General features: G+C 55.0%; 1 protein-coding gene across 5 annotated transcripts in view; it reads right to left on the bottom strand.

Annotated features, from left to right (window-relative positions):
• Positions 1-15581, bottom strand: part of TTBK1 (tau tubulin kinase 1) — a 45904-nt gene that overhangs the window by 18171 nt on the left and 12152 nt on the right. For all 5 annotated transcript variants that reach the window (XR_002521559.2, XR_002521558.2, XM_003897629.5 and 2 more), the window contains exons 8-13: positions 15172-15264; positions 14960-15085; positions 12845-12999; positions 11570-11801; positions 11134-11309; positions 7502-8063 (exon numbers count right to left, since the gene is read on the bottom strand). Coding sequence is in view for 3 of the 5 variants with exons in the window: in XM_003897629.5 (XP_003897678.4) it covers positions 7502-8063; positions 11134-11309; positions 11570-11801; positions 12845-12999; positions 14960-15085; positions 15172-15264 (1344 nt within the window). In the remaining 2 variants the exon portion in view is untranslated. The remainder of the gene's footprint in view (positions 1-7501; positions 8064-11133; positions 11310-11569; positions 11802-12844; positions 13000-14959; positions 15086-15171; positions 15265-15581) is intronic.

The following is a 15581-nucleotide window of genomic DNA, read 5'->3' as shown; positions in this document are numbered from 1 at the left end:
CCCTGGTCTCCATCCCATACACAGAGCCGTGTGCACACACACACACACACACACACACACCCCCCACACAAGGAGGGTCTTGGTCTCCTGCCAGCCCCTCGGGGTGGATCAGACCCAGCCATGCCAAGAGATCACAAATTAAACAGAACAAAGCCCATGCCAGAGTGCCTCTGGCCCTGCAGGCCTCATCTCCCTGACACCTTACTTTCCACTGGACTCCGGACCCACCAGTGGCTCCAGCTGAGCGCCCCTGTCCTGGAAACTGTACCACCAGCCCCACCCCTCCCTGCACCATTTGGCTGGCACCTACAAAGGGAGCTGATGCGGGGGTGGGACGGAGACTCTGCTTGGGGTGGGAGTATTACAGTACCTTGGGCCAACGTTCTAGGGGGGCTGTATTGCATGATGGGGTGGGATGGGTGTGAGTGTGTGATTATTGCGTCCTGGGAAGGAACCATGGTCTCTGCCTGCTCCCCACCCCCCCCCCCCCTGCCCCCTCCAGGGGGGGGGGGGCCCAGCCTAGGTCTTGTGGGTGAACCGGGCCCACACCTGCTGCAGCTGGGACCGCGAGATGCGGAGCACCGAGGGCATGAGTCTGTGGTTGCCAGCAGCGAGGGGCGCGTGGCGCCGGTGGGGCGCCCGCACAGGGCTGCTCTCGGCCGAGCGGCTGCGCTGAATGAGGGAACCGGAGGAGCCCGAGGAGCCGCCGCCGCCGGGGTGAGGGTAATGCTCCGTCTCCAGCGTGGAGGAGGAGAACACGGAGGACGCCAGTCGTCGCAGGGGGCTGTACCGCGGGAGGGAGTGCCCCGAGAGTCTGTCCTCCTCCAACTGAAAGAGACCAAGAGAGTGGAGGGAAAAGAGGTGTCAGGCACAGACTCGACAGCTCCGTCTCCGGGGCCACCCACCGCTCACAGCCCCTGCGGCGCCGGCGTCCCGGGCAAGTGGGCGGGGTCAGGCAGGGTGGAGGAGGGTGCAAACCACCCGCCCCAAGGTCCTGCCTCAGAATCTAGGCTCTGGCCTCCAACGCCCTTCCCCCTCCTCCTCCTCTCTGGAACTTATCACACTATGGTCTCTGCAAGGAGACCATGGTCACTCACCTCCTCCGAGAAGCCTTCCCGGCTTAGTCCTACCTAGCTCAGGGTTGTTCTGTACTGGGGAACCCTTTCTCTTGGGAAGGTGGCTCTGTGCTCTGAGAGAGTTCCTTGCCATGTGTTGACAGCTGTGTGCTGCCTGTCTCCCCAGTTAGATTCCGTGCTACTCATTAGGTCTCAGAAACGTTCCCTGTACACCCTCCGCCTTGATACCCCCGTCCCATCACAGGGAAGTGTTGGGATCTGGGTGACAATGCGGCATAAGGTGGGACTCTAGAGCCCAATTACTCTGTTTGAATCCCAACTCCAACACTTAAAATCTGAGCAAGTTACTGCACCTCTCTGAGCCTCAGCTTCCTCCTCTGTAAAATGGGGGTCGTAATGGTGCCCACCTCAAAGGGTCGTCGTGAGGATTCAATGTTATAAGATGCAGCACTTGGAATAGCACCCGCCATAGAGTAAATGCTGCACTCTTCACTGAGCCATTTAGTAAATGCTGCACATCTTCACTGAGCCACTCTTCCAAATGAGGGAAGGGATGGACTCGTAGGAGGAGGGGCAAACTGAAGTATTTTCTTGAAAGTGGCTTTTCCCCTGCCCCCTCAAAGGCTGAGCCACCAGGCAGCCTGTGTACGGGGCTGGGCAGAGCTGCTTCCTCATCTCCTTCAGGAAGAATCCTGCCCTGTGTCCCCATGCCCTCCGAGTGAAGTGGATGTGTCCCAGATATGTGGGGGCAGAAATGGCACCCAGGGTGTTACCAGACCTCTCCCAGCCTGACCCTCTCTCTTCCTGAGACTGAGGCCAGTTGAAATAGCTTTTACAGTGGCAACAAGGACTGACTGGGCCAGCTCCTCCAGGAAGGAGGGGGCCTGCGACACTCAGCTCCAGCATCCCTTGCTGCTGTCAAGTGGGGGCACAAGGGACTTGGCATGGAGCCTCCAGCAGAGTAGGGAAGAGGGAGAACATTCTAATAGGACTGGCTTTGCTCCCACCTTGCTTTCCCTTTCATCCTCTTTTTGGCCAAGTCTAGGATCCTTCTGAGCTAGTCTCATCTGCACTAAAGTTTAGGGGTCTAAGGCCCACCCAGGGAGACCAAGGAACAGAGGCACCACTGTTGCCCAAAACCCCCTCTCACAGCACATGTGGGTGGCTTAACATTCCAGCCAGAGTTTGCTCAGCTGCCAGGCAGATTTTCATAGGATGGCATTGAATCCCAGAGTGCTCTTGCCCTTCAGACTGGGCACCACTTGTGGCCACCTGCTTGTCTTCACACCAGTTGAAATACCACCTGTGTGAGACCACTCCAGCTCCCTCCCCTGCAAGCTCCCAGCTTCTAGCAGATAAGAGTGCTCTGTTACCTCCCTGATGGACCTGGATTGTAAACATCTTTCTAGACCTTTGCACCTCCACCCTACCGCTTATGACCTTGAGCTCCAAAAGGGCAGGACTGGGCAGCTTTATTCATCTTTGTCCCCCAGCCCCTAGCACACTGTCCAGCACGTGGCAGGGAAATGCTTTGGTGCCTGCCGGGCAGTGTCTGTGTACTCAGGGCTTGCTGACCTGCTGTGCTATCGGCCAGAGACAACCGATAAAGGCAGGCAAACAGCCCTCCCCCAAATCACACACTTGCTAGCCTGCTTCACCCTTGCCCTAGCTTTTCCCACCACTCCTAATTTGCACCTTAAATTTCCTTGAGAAGAAAGCCAGGTGTGTGGGGAAAAAAAAAAAAAAACCCACACACACACACCATCACCAAAGAACAATAGATACTTTTAAATAGCCCCAATTGTGCCTGCTTTCACACTGTTTCCCTCCCCGTTCCCCACATGTGCAGGTGACAGAGTTGTAGGTGCTCATAGTTTAAATGATTGGTGTTACGAGGAAGTTCACACATCAGGCACTGAGAAAATTGAGCTAGGTCTAGAGAGGGCTCCTCCAAAAAGGTGGCGGGGAAGAGGGAATTCAGCAGAGAGTTCTTGCCTGCCCTAAGCCGCATAATCTCCGCCTGTGGGTGGAGAATCCCAAAAACTGTGATTCTAGGATGCAGCCAGATTTGGGAGGCCCTGCCATAGGCCCAGGCTGGGCTCACCACTTCCTTCAGGCCAGCCCAAAGACAGAAGAAAAAAGTAGGCTGGTCCATTTCTTCCTGCTCCTCTACCCTTGATGAAGGAAGATCTCTGCTTCACCCCGCTGTCCTGAAGTACTTGGCAAAACATGTTATACCCCATATGTTCATCCAGAGACACACACAGAGGCTGCCCTGCACACTGACATGCCCACAGGCACACCTGCTGATGTGGCCCAGACAGTGGGTATGCACACAACACACACACACACACACACACACACACACACACACACACACGCTCCAGGCTCTCTCTGATCCTGCACAAACCATCTGCTCTCTCTGGCCTGTATGCTTTCTGTTAAACTCACAGACCTCAGGCCAGGCGCAATGGCTCACGCTTGTAATCCCAGCACTTTGGGAGGCTGAGGCAGGGGGATCACCTAAGGTCAGGAGTTCGAGACCAGCCTCAACATGGAGAAACTCCGTCTCTACTAAAAATACAAAATTAGCCGGGCGTGGTGGTGCATGCCTGTAATCCCAGCTACTCGGGAGGCTGAGGCAGGAGAATTGCTTGAACTTGGGAGGCGGAGGTTGTGGTGAGCCGAGATCACGCCATTGCACTCCAGCCTGGGCAACAAGAGCCAAACTCCGTCTCAAAAAAAAAAAAAAAAAAAAAAAAAAACCTCACAGACCTCAGACGGAATGGCTCAGAGCTCAGATCTTGGAACGAACTGCCTGGGTTCAAGTTCTGGTGCTAACACTTACCAGCTGGTGCTCACCAGCTGGGCTAAAAACTTTGCTTCTATGAATCTTAGTTTTCTTACTTTTAAAATCAAGATTCCCTCTTCATAGTGTTGTTGTGAGGAATATACATATAAACATGAAAGTGCTTAGGACGGTGCTAACTATTGTTGTCATTATTAGAATTATTACTCCAATTGTTATCATCAATAGAAATGCCTTGACATTCTAGGCATCTGTGGTTCTGTACACACTTGCAGACCTGCTGCATATTCTACACAAATGCAGTAACATGTGCACCCACCTGCAGGCACATACATATGGACACATCCATCCACCAGTGCATGGCTCGAGCTCCACTGACACAAACGCACATGCGCAGGGGCAGAATGCTAACCAACCTTGATTCTGTACACTGTGGGGAACCTGAGACCCACAGACACCTCACCCCCAAAGACACACACAGCTCATCTCTTGCTGACACAGGTAGTGCCTGTCCCTGTCACAAGCAGGACCCAAGCCCAAGACTGACTGATTATAGAATCGGCCTGTGCTTCCCCATCCCACCAAATCTCTCTCTCCCCACCCTCTTGGCCAGAATTCCCCAAAGTGAGGATAAGTCCCAGGACACAGGTAGGAATCTGCAGGTAAGAAAAACTTTAGAGATGAACCTCAGAAGAACCTCAGCTCCCTCACCTGGAGACCCAGAAAGAGACACTGACTGGCCCTCAGTCACTGGGAAGGGAACGGCAGAGCCAGGTCCAGACCTCGGTCTCCTGACTTTAATTCTGGGCTTTCTCTCTTGACACTGTCTGTCACCCTCCCTAGACTCTGCACTTTCTGCGGGTACAACCTATTGTGCAAGTTGCCTCTGATGCCTGTGGTACATGGTACACAGTAAATGCTCAGTGAGTGTGGATGAATGAATGGGAGTGGAGCAAGGACCCCAAACACATTTTGCTCCCCCTCCTGCTGACTGGTGCTGGATGTGGTGGGATCAATGGCTAGTTACAACACAGTGGTACCAGCCCGCGTGACTGCCAGGTCTGCCAGGGCTGTGCCTCCAACTCAGGCCAGCTAGGGCCTCTCTGGGTGAGGACTCACGGGCCCCACTTTTTGAGCCCCCAGTTTCCAGTGTCCAGGCAAGGCCGGGATGCATATTCCCCAGGACCACAGCTCGGAGGTCCTTTCTTCTAGAAGGGACTTCTAGATAGGATGGGGTCTGAATGCAATCCTGCCCACAGCTGCTTTTCCCAGGGCACCCATGTGATCCCAAGCAAGGCCTCCTGATCTGAGCAAGTGGTAGAACTGGCCCCTGGCCCAACACCTGGGCACCTCCCAGAGCCACCAAGAGTGTACGCCCCCAACATGGGACCACTATGTGGAACGCGGCGCAGCCCCTGAGCCCCTTCCGGCATCCCCTCCATGACTCTCTCCAGCCCCTCTGCGGGTTCATGGACCCCATTTGGCACACAGTGCTAGAGTTTTCCTCCATTTCCCAGGTCAGAGGTCAGCCTCTGTCCCACAAGCGAAGCCTGGCCAGGCCAGTGGCTGTCTGCCTATTCTGACACCCTGTCCTGGTCAGAAGAAAATAACCCAAATAGCATGAGACATTTGCAATTTGGCCATCATCTGGCCCCTCCCTGCCCTTCCAGCCTTGTTCCTCAGTCCTCCCACACAAGGAGGTGCCATTGCAGCCAGACTGGGCCCTTCCAGGGCACCCAACACACCTGTCCCTGTGCTCAACTATAGTCTCTCTCGCCTTGGCTCCACTTCTCCCCATGGCCGTCCACCTGGCTCTCAGAGCTCACCTCCTCCATGAAACCTGCCCTGATCATGGAAACCCCTTCCCAGTCCTCCCCGCTGCCCTCCAGACATCTCCTGCCCTGATTTCGGGGACCTTCTCCCCCATGCTCCTCCCATGCTCCGACCTCTCCCTCTCACTCATCATGCAGAGCTCCTTCTCCTCTCATTCCCCCTAGATGTGAGCACCTCTCAGCTTCCACCCTCACTTTTGGGTTCCACACCCTGTACAGTCCTCTTGGGTAACATCACCCATTCCCATGGTTTCCCAAACCCCGAAATCTGTATTTCCAGCTGCGATCCCTCTCCTGAGCCTCAGGTACCTACACATGGAAATCCCTTAGATTCCATGAGGTCATTGTATTTTTTATTTTATTTTATTTTATTGTTTTTCTTTGTTTTTTGTTTTTTGTTTGTGAGACGGAGTCTCGCTCTGTCGCCCCGGCTGGAGTGCAGTGGCACGATATTGGCTCACTGCAAGCTCTGCCTCCCGAGTTCATGCCATTCTCCTGCCTCAGCCTCCCGAGTAGCTGGGACTACAGGTGCCTGCTACCACACCCAGCTAATTTTTTGTATTTTTAGTAGAGATGAGGTTTCACCATGTTAGCCAGGATGGTCTCGATCTCCTGACCTTGTGACCCACCCACCTCGGCCTCCCAAAGTGCTGGGATCACAGGCATGAGCCACCGAGCCTGGCCTATTTTATTTTATTTTTATTTTATTTTATTTTATTTTATTTTATTTTATTTTATTTTATTTTATTTTGAGTCAGGGTCTCGCTCTGTCACCCAGGCTGGAGTGCAATGGCACAATCTTGGCTCACTGCAACCTCTGCCTCCTGGGTTCAAGCAATTCTCGTGCCTCAGCCTCCCAAGTAGCTGGGATTACAGGCAGGCACCACCACGCCCGGCTAATTTTTTGTATTTTTAGTAAAGATGGGGTTTCACCATGTTGGCCAGGCTGGTCTCGAACTCCTGACCTCAGGTGATCTGCCCACCTTGGCCTCCCAAAGTGCTGGGATTACAGGCGTGAGTCACTGCACTGATCAGTTCATTGTATTTAAATCCAAATTCTCACTCCCTTCAAAACCACTCAGAGCATCAGCCGAGACACGAGAAGCCCTGGCCCCCACTCCATCACAGCCCTCTTGGCCTATCCCCAACACCCTTAGCACTATCCACCTTGCCCCGCATCCACAGCCCCACCCCAGCCCAAGCCACCGGGGCACTCTCTTGCCACTGTCTGCCACGTGGCCTGCCTGCATCTCGTTTCATGCCATTTCAATCCATTTTCCACACAGCAGCCCAAGGATCATTCAACAGTACCAATGTAATCATGTTGCACTCCTTTTTAAAAGCCTTCAGTGGCTCACCAAACCTGCAGCATCAAGCCCCGACCCCCTAGCGTAGCCCTGAAGGCCCTCTGTGGCGGGGCCCAGGGCTGACCTCGCAGCCTTGGCTGCTGCAGTGTGCCATCAGCTCAGTGCTCTCAGATCGCCCCCTCCCGGCCTGTGCAAAACACTGTACCCGTGGCCTGCGAGGCCCTTCTCCCGCCTTGTCACTTGGCTTAATTGCTCACAGTGCCAGACTCAACTCAGAACTGAGAGGGCACTTCCTCTGGGGAGCCTTGTCTGCCCCCTAAACATGGTTTCAGACCCTTAAGCCTGTCTACCTCCATCACGGCCCTGTGACTGCTGGGTTACTGGTCAGTAGTGCCAGCACATGTGGAGCACCCCAGGCCTACACACCAGGACTCTGGGCATCTGGAGATGGGAAGTGGGGTACAAGCCCAACCTTACCTGTCTCTGTGGGCCTGTGGGGTCCGACTCTCTCCGTCGAGGGCGGGGTCCCGAGTGCAGGGGTGAGTGGGAAGGGCTGCCAGGCGTGGGGGGCTGTGACGTCTCGGAACGGCCATCGGCCTGGCTCAGCTGGGGTGGCAGGGGCTGGGGCGGCAAATGCTGCAGGTCCTCCTCGGCCAGCACCTGCATGCTGCGTCCCCGGGGCCGGACGGTGGGCTCTGCCCCCAGCCGCCGCCGCTCTTCGCTCTCCTCGGGCAATGGCCGCAGCTCCTCCGGCTCCTCGTCCGTGGTGCCCGACGTGCTGGGTTCAGCCCCCGGAGGGAAGTCCTTGAGCTCCGTCTCCTTGTCAATGATGACCCACTCTTTGCTGTCGAAGTCCTCCTCCTCAGCCAGCGGCACCGAGCGGAAGGCATTGCTTAGGGCCTCCTGCTCCACAGAGGCTGACACGTCCATTCGGCCACTGGCCTGCCGGTCAGCGTGGCCTGTGTCCACTGACAGCATCTGGGCTGGCTGAGAGGAGCAGGCCTGGCGCGAGGGCGAGCCAGGCAGATCCATCCGTGACCTGCAAAGCCACCCCTCATGGGGCTCAATGCCCAGCCCCACTGGACCCCCAAGAACCCCATGCCAGTGGCAGGGTCGGGTGTGACTCCCGAAACCTGACCGCAGTACCCCTCCCACCTTGGGCCAGGCCAGTTACCTCTAGGTTGTCACCCTCCAACCTCACTTCCTATCAAGGCTTTGTTAGTTCGTTTGTTAGTTCATTCATTCATTCATTCATTCAACAAATGTTTTTGAATGCTTACCGTGCTCCAGGAATACAAACAAGCAGAAAATAAACTCGGGTTTCTGTGCAAGGAACGTTCTCTCCTGGGCCACCCTAGGGAAGCTAATCTTCCTCAGGCAAGCTTTGTTCTTGCCTCTCCAGTGCTCACAACCAGTGGTTGCTTCCTGCTGCTTCCAGGCAAACACACCCAACTGGCCCTTGAGTTTACAGAGGGCTTTCCAGCCTCTTCTGCCACCACCCTCCAGGCCTGCCTGGCTGGTTTCATCACTCCCAAGATGGCCTTGTTAGTCCCAACTCAACAAACTCCAGTGACTCCCCAGCCCCAACAACAAAGTCCACACTCCTTGGTCTATACTCTAGGCCTCTCACAGCCTGACTATGGCTGTCTCCCCATTTCCCTCGCCAGCCCCATCTTAGATTCCACCCTTACGGCCCACCCGGAACGTGGCCTCTCCCCATAGGACTTCTCCCCACACACAGCCTGTCCTTCTACCCTTTGCCGGCTGATACAGGTTGGTTGTTGCCTTGGGCAGGTAGCCTGCCTTTCCCATCCTGCAAGGATTAGTGCTCTGTATCTCTCTCTCATCACAGGGTGAACCTCATGTCTGTTCACAATCTGTCTCCCCAAGAGACTGTGAGCTCTGCTGGGCAGGGCCTGGGTCCCATCTGACTTTACCCCAAGGGCATTGATCCTGTCTTGGGACATCTCTTCTGTCGTTATCTTTTTTTTTTTTTCCTTTGAGACGGAATCTCTGTCACCCAGACTGGAGTACAGTAGCATGATCTTGGCTCACTGTAACTTCCACCTCCCAGGTTCAAGCTATTCTCCTGCCTCAGCCTCCTGAGGCTTACAGGTGCACACCACCACACCCTGCTAATTTTTGTATTTTTAGTAGAGACGGGGTTTCACCATTTTGGCCAGGCTGGTCTCAAACTCCTGACCTCAGGTGATCCACCCGCCTCGGCCTCCCAAAGTGCTGGGATTACAAGCATGAGCCACTGTGCCCGGCCTCATTATCTTGAACTGTGCCGTGAATCTCACATTACTTTCAGAGCTTCTCAACTTGGGGCCATGCCAACCCCAAGAGGAGGATATTTCTGGTTGTACAATAGTGTGTGGGAGGATGCTCCACAAGGAAGAATTGCCCTCTCCCGAATGCCAGGGTACCCACTGAGAACCACCACGGAGGCCTAACCTATCTTGGGTTTGTGCCACTGCCTCATGTTCAGGCTGTGGGCAGGGGGCTGACTTTCATTCTCCCCCAGCATCGAGCCTATGGTTCAATGGCTCTTCAGCTGCAGAGGCAGGGGTGCAGATCAGAACCGCCTGTGGGGCTTTCTCAAAATACTCCTGCCCCAGCCTGCGTGGGACCTGCCCAATCTGACTGTGCACAATATTTTTATTGACTTGTTAATAAAGACTTAAATAAAACATCCCTGAGAGAGGCCACCTAGGGTCTTATATTTATGCTCTCATGTAAATGGCTGATATCATTTCCTTTCTGAGGCACAGTTTGTTTTGATGGATGTAAAGCGGAGAAAGGGTGCCAAAGAAGGCTCAGGGCTAGTAGTGCTTGTGTGTGTGTGTGTGTGTGCACGCACGTGTGTGTTTGCATGTGTGTGCCTAGTGGGAGCTCAGACGAACGGTTAGAGACAGGAGGCAGTGGGGTGGGAAATCCGAATCCCAACTGCTTTGTACTGTCTCCTGCTCCCAAGTGCCCCAGAGCCCTAGAGCCCATCCAGAACCTCTGCTGTCTATGATATCCTGTTCAGCCCTCAACTTTCCCTACCATCCCTGCAACTGGGGTTCACTGTGAGCCAAACCAATTTGCTTCTTGTTCCCTAAAAGCAGGCAGCCCTTCAGGACTGTCTCATTCAAGGTATTTCCCACCTCTCTTCTCCATTTATACCCCTTCCCAAACTGCCTTTCCTCATTTCTCCGTCTCCAGGGAGAGGGACTCCAGGCTACCACAGACGAAAAGGGTGGTCTTCAGTCCCAGGTAAGCTAACCTGTGTGAGTGTGTAAGGACTGAGTTTGCTCACAAGGAGACACATGGAGTGGATGCCAGAAAGGATACCCCTCTTACCCCAGGACGGGGTCTTTGGAAGAGACCCCTTTTCTGGTGCAGAGAAGGCCCCAGTCCTACTGCGGAGTGAAGCCCCACTCAGAGGCCAAGGGAAGGTGGAAACATCTCTCAGGGGCCTCCCCACCTGATGTTGTCCCACCCACCACCAGTGCAGTGGGGACCGGGCCCTGGCCCATGTTGTCCACCCACCATCTGGGGTCAACAGATCACTCTCCCACCCTCCCACCTTCCCCTCCCAAAGGCTCACCTAGCTTCTAAATGCTCCTTTTCCCCAACTACGTTCCCCCTGGTCCCCTCCCCTCTATGACTTCAGATCCCTCAGCCCTAACCCCCAAAACTTGCCCTGCCCTCTCTTCCAGCAATTGCCAGGCCCTCTCCCCCAAAGCTGAAGACAGTCTACCTCGGCTGCACTTGAAGCATCTATAATTAGTCTCTAGAAGAGGTTCTGGAAGCACACACACCTACCAACCAACTCACCCCTCACCCTTCCTGGGCCCAGGCACCTAGCCTGTCCCTCCTGCAGCCTGCACTCCCCCAATTCCCTTTCCTGGCATGAGCTGGGACCTCTCTGGATCCCCTACTGGCTTTCCCAGGCCCTGTCTCTGGCCCCAACTGAGTCTGACCCCAGGGCCACGCATAACCCTCTCAGCACTTCCCAGGGTCTGCCCACCTCCGCCACACATCTGACTTTTCCTCCAGACCAGCCATGTGAAGGCGGAGGGGGCCTTGGGCCCCAACCATGCCCCTGGTCCCAGACCCACCTCCTCTCAGGTAGTTCCACTCGCCCGTCCGCCGTGGACAGCCTCTCTGACTCAGGGCTGTTCACCCTCCGGTAGCGCAGAGAACGGACTGGGGTTGTGGGGGAGTCTGGGGGTGCACGCACGGGGGAGCTGGGGACCCCCATGCCTCGGCTCTGTTCCTCCTCCACACAGGGGCTCTGCAGGAGAGGGGAGTGTCATGAGCTGGGGTTGATGAGGCAGCTGTGGGCGAATGGTCTCCTCAGGGTAAAGGAGACAGAGGACGATGATGATGGGAGACGCAGGGAGGCTAGGGCGGGAAGGGACCAGGAAACAGAGGCAGGACAAGCAGGCAGATGGTTGGGGACAGGGTGCTCAGGAGGAACAGGGCGGGGACCCAAGGCTGGGAATCGGGGTAAGAGAAAAGGCCACCCACGCCCTTCGCCCTGGCTGCAGTTACTTTGCCAATGTTGATCCGGAGTTTGTTCCGGTTGACATCTGTCTCCTCCCAGACTTCAGCCTCAGGACCCCCGGGGTGGGGGACAAGGTGGGGACTGGGGCCCAGCCCCTCAGAGGGCCTCCCGGGCAAAATTGGGGGTGCATTCTCCTGGTCACTCAGGTGCTCTCCCTGTAGCACATCCTCGGTGTTCTCCCGGAGCAGGTCCCCGGGTACTGGCGTCACATTGACCACCCTGGAGAGGACAGGAGGGAGCCATGAGCAAGGCTGGTAGGGGTGCCCTCTCCTCCCATGGCCCTCTCCTACCAGCACAGACCTGGAGACCACCCCTAGGAGCAGGCACAGAGGCGGTCCCGTCAGGGGTAAGAGTGTCCCTAGACCCATCACCATTGCTGGCCCACAAAGCCTCTGAGACCAGACCACCCTCAAGTTGGCAGGGGCCGCAAGGAGATGTTGCCATCTAGCTCTGTTGGCTTAGTGGATCCTACTGTCGTTCAAGAACCTGCCAGATTTCCATTGGCATTCACTGTCCGGCTTCCTCCTTTAGACCCAGGAATGGGTCTAAAAAGGAGAATCACTTTGGAGTTCCTTTTAAAATTAGTTTTCTTTTATTACTATTTTGCAGTCTGGGAGCATAGATGGAAGTTGCCCTGAATATACACTTAAATTTTTTTTTATTTAATCTTCTTTGATGATTAAACTTTAGAGTTCTTTAAGCAATGTCTGGGCACCGTAATGTGCTACCACGTCCTGTTAAGTCTCCTCCCTAAACATGTCCCCTGAAGCCCCTGCCCACTTCTCTCCTTGGCTCGCTCCTGGGGCTGGGTGGAGAGTCCCTTCTAACTCCAGCTCCTCCCTGGACCACCTGTGTCTTTGTGCCCATTACATGGTTCTGAAATTGCTGACCCATCGATTTCAAACATCCCAGACTCAGCTGAGAGTGCTTTGAGGAAAGGAGCTGTAACTTTCAGGGGTATGGCCTCAAGACACGGCCGTTAAATTCATGCATATGCATGATAAGAAAGAGATAAACTGTGGGCCTCAGTTAATTTCACTTGGGGTTCCCTGCTCTCCCAGGGACCCACTGAGGAAGACGCCCACTATATGATCAGATTGAGGGTGGAGATGTGGCAGAGTTTCCCGAAGTCCCGAACTCCACTAAGGATAGGAAAGACAGCCAAGCGAGTCCAGGTAGGAAGACAGGAGAGGAGAGGACCGCCTGCCCTCTTAGGTAACAGCTCCAGGCAGTGGCTGGTGGCTCCCCTTCCTGAGACTCACCCAAACATGGCTGCCGTCTGCCGGGTGTTCTGCTGGGGTGGGGTAGAGGTGCTCGTGGACAGGAGGGCATCGGTGCCTGCCTTCTCCCAGTCAAAGGCCTCATTCTCAGCAATGCCCCGTTCCTTCATGCTGTTCTCAAACACCGACATGATCAACTGCAGGGGGTGAGGGTGGTGGGAGGACAAAGAGGTGACCCGGGGGCTAGCCAGGAGGAAGGGGCAATTGCTGGGATCATAGGGGGGAGACAGGAACCTTCCAGGACAGGAATGGGCCTGGAGGGGGCATTGGAAGGAGAAGGGCACATTGATTTTAAATGAAAACATGCACATGATATGCAAATCAACATGCAAATTATCATCTTGGATTAAGCCCCACTGACTGGACATGAACCCTCTGAGATCTGTCCCCTGGTTACCATCTCCAAACCTCCTCTGCCATTTCCAGCATGTCGGCAACCCTAAACCACTGGGAGTTCCCAAACCCACGCATGGGTGCTGCCTCTACACAGACTGCCCCTCTGCTGGGGCGCCTCTCCCACTCATCCTCTCCTCTCTGCAGCTTCCCTTCTCTTCACCATATATTCTCTCCACCATACAGCTGCCCTACAGGGCACAGTGCATCCATTTGAATTGTCCACATGCCTATCTGTCAACTCTACATCCCCGGCAGCCAGCACAGGGCCCCAGCCTGGGGGGTGCTTGCAGCTGTGTGGCCTTGGGGATCCCATGAGGCTAAGCCAAGATCAAGGGGCATCTCTGCGAAGCTCTGGGTTCAGGAGGTGGCAGACAGCTATAGACCCTCTGAGGTCCCCAGAACACTCCACTTCTGGCTTGGCTGTCTCCAGAGCACAAGGCAGGTTCTCTCTGCTGACAGGACCCGCTTGATTGTGTGCATCCTGTGTGCCTGAGGCTGTCTCTGCTCCCACAGTGCGCAGCAGCGTGCCTGGTACATAGTGGATCCCAGGCAGAACACTGCTGATGTTTTCCCCATTCTGTGATCAGGGTCAATGGGTCCCATGGGGTGTGGTGATGGAGGCTTGGAAAGAGCACTGGATTCGGAGTCAGAAGATGTGCCTGAGCCCAGCCCTGCTCCTAACCACAATATTAGGCCTCAGTTCCCTCATCTATGAAATGGGCATGATCATCCCACTTGCCTCCCGCAGAGTTGTCATGTAAAGTACTTAAAAGCATTTGGCTTCATTAATTGTTTTTGTTTATTTGTTTGTTTGTTTGAGATGAAGTCTTGCTCTGTCACCCAGGCAGGAGTGCTGTGGTTTAATCGTAGCTCACTGCAACCTCCACCTCCCAAGTTCAAGTGATTCTTATACCTCAGCATACTGAGTAGGTGGGATTACAGGTACCCACCATCTCGCCCAGCTAATTTTTGTATTTTTAGTAGAAACAGGGTTTCACCATGTTGGCCAGGCTGGTCTTGAACTCCTGATCTCAAGTGACCCACCTGCCTCGGTCTCCCAAAGTGCTGGGATTACAGGTGTGAACCACTGCACCAGCCAGCTTCATTAATTGTTAAGAGCTGGGGCTGGGCACAGTGGCTCACGCCTGTAATCCCAGCACCTTGTGGGGCTGAGGCAGGTGGATCACAAGGTCAGGAGCTCGAGTTCATCTGGCCAACATGGTAAAACCCCATCTCAACTAAAACTACAAAAATTAGCCGGGCGTGGTGGCACATGCCTATAGTCCCAGCTATTCGGGAGGCTGAGGCAGGAGAATTGCTTGAACCTGGGAGGTGGAGGCTGCAGTGAGCAGAGGTCGCACCACTGTGCTCCAGTCTGGGTGATAGAGCAAGACTCTGTCCCAGAAAAAAAAAAAGAGAGCTGGAATAAAAATATAAGGAGCATTCATTATCATCAAAGTCTTGCTTGGAAGCTTAAATGAGTTAACACATGAAAAGCACTAAGAACAGGGTAAGCTCTTGATAAATCTTGGCTGTGACTAGTTTACAAGAGCATCCGTGCCTTTAGTGCAGTTAGAAGACCAGGAGGAGAGGCTTGGGGACAAGACGGAGCCATGGAACCTCAGCAGGAGCGAGGTCTGCTGGGGGCAGTCACCTACAGAGTGGTGTCTAGGGAGCAGGGGCAGGGTAGCAGACTCCCACCTGGTAGTCGGGCTTGGTAAAGTAGTCGAGGCTGGCAATGTGGTCCAGGAAGAGGTGGAACTCTGATGGCATGTGCTTCAGCAGCATCCGGTGCTCATACTTCTCCTTGATCATCCCTACCTGCTCCTAGAGGCAAGAGGCCACGGGGAGATGGAGCCCTAGCTGCCCCCAAACCCCTTCTGCCACTTCGGACCCAGCTGCCCGGGGCTCACCTTGTCCTTGATCTTCCTCCAGGGCAGCTGGCCCACCGCAAACTCCACCAGCATGTAGAATAGGGACCACAGGTCATCGTGGCGGCCCATCTCCTGGAGGTGGGGGGAGGGAGTCACCCGCAGCTCTCAGGTCCTTCCCTGGGAATGGACGGCTGACCCTTCTCTGAGGGGCATCTGTCAGGGAGGCCTGACACCCAGTCCCCTAAGGACAGAACTGGGGTCTCCCCAAGGCCACAGCTCCATATCCAACCCTCCAACACACACAAGAGTTCCACAGCCAAAACTACCGCATGTGCTTCCTCACCCGACAGGGGTCTGTAGTGAGAACAGAGAGGATGGGGTTCCCGAAACAAATGAAGAAGGGGATGCTGAGTCTGCCACAGAGGGGCCTTCCTCCAACCCAGGGTCTC

The sequence above is a fragment of the Papio anubis genome, chromosome 6 (genome assembly GCF_008728515.1).
Source record: "Papio anubis isolate 15944 chromosome 6, Panubis1.0, whole genome shotgun sequence".
NCBI lineage: Eukaryota > Metazoa > Chordata > Mammalia > Primates > Cercopithecidae > Papio > Papio anubis.
Note: the sequence above shows the minus strand (reverse complement) of the source record. Positions and strands in the feature narration are given on the sequence as shown.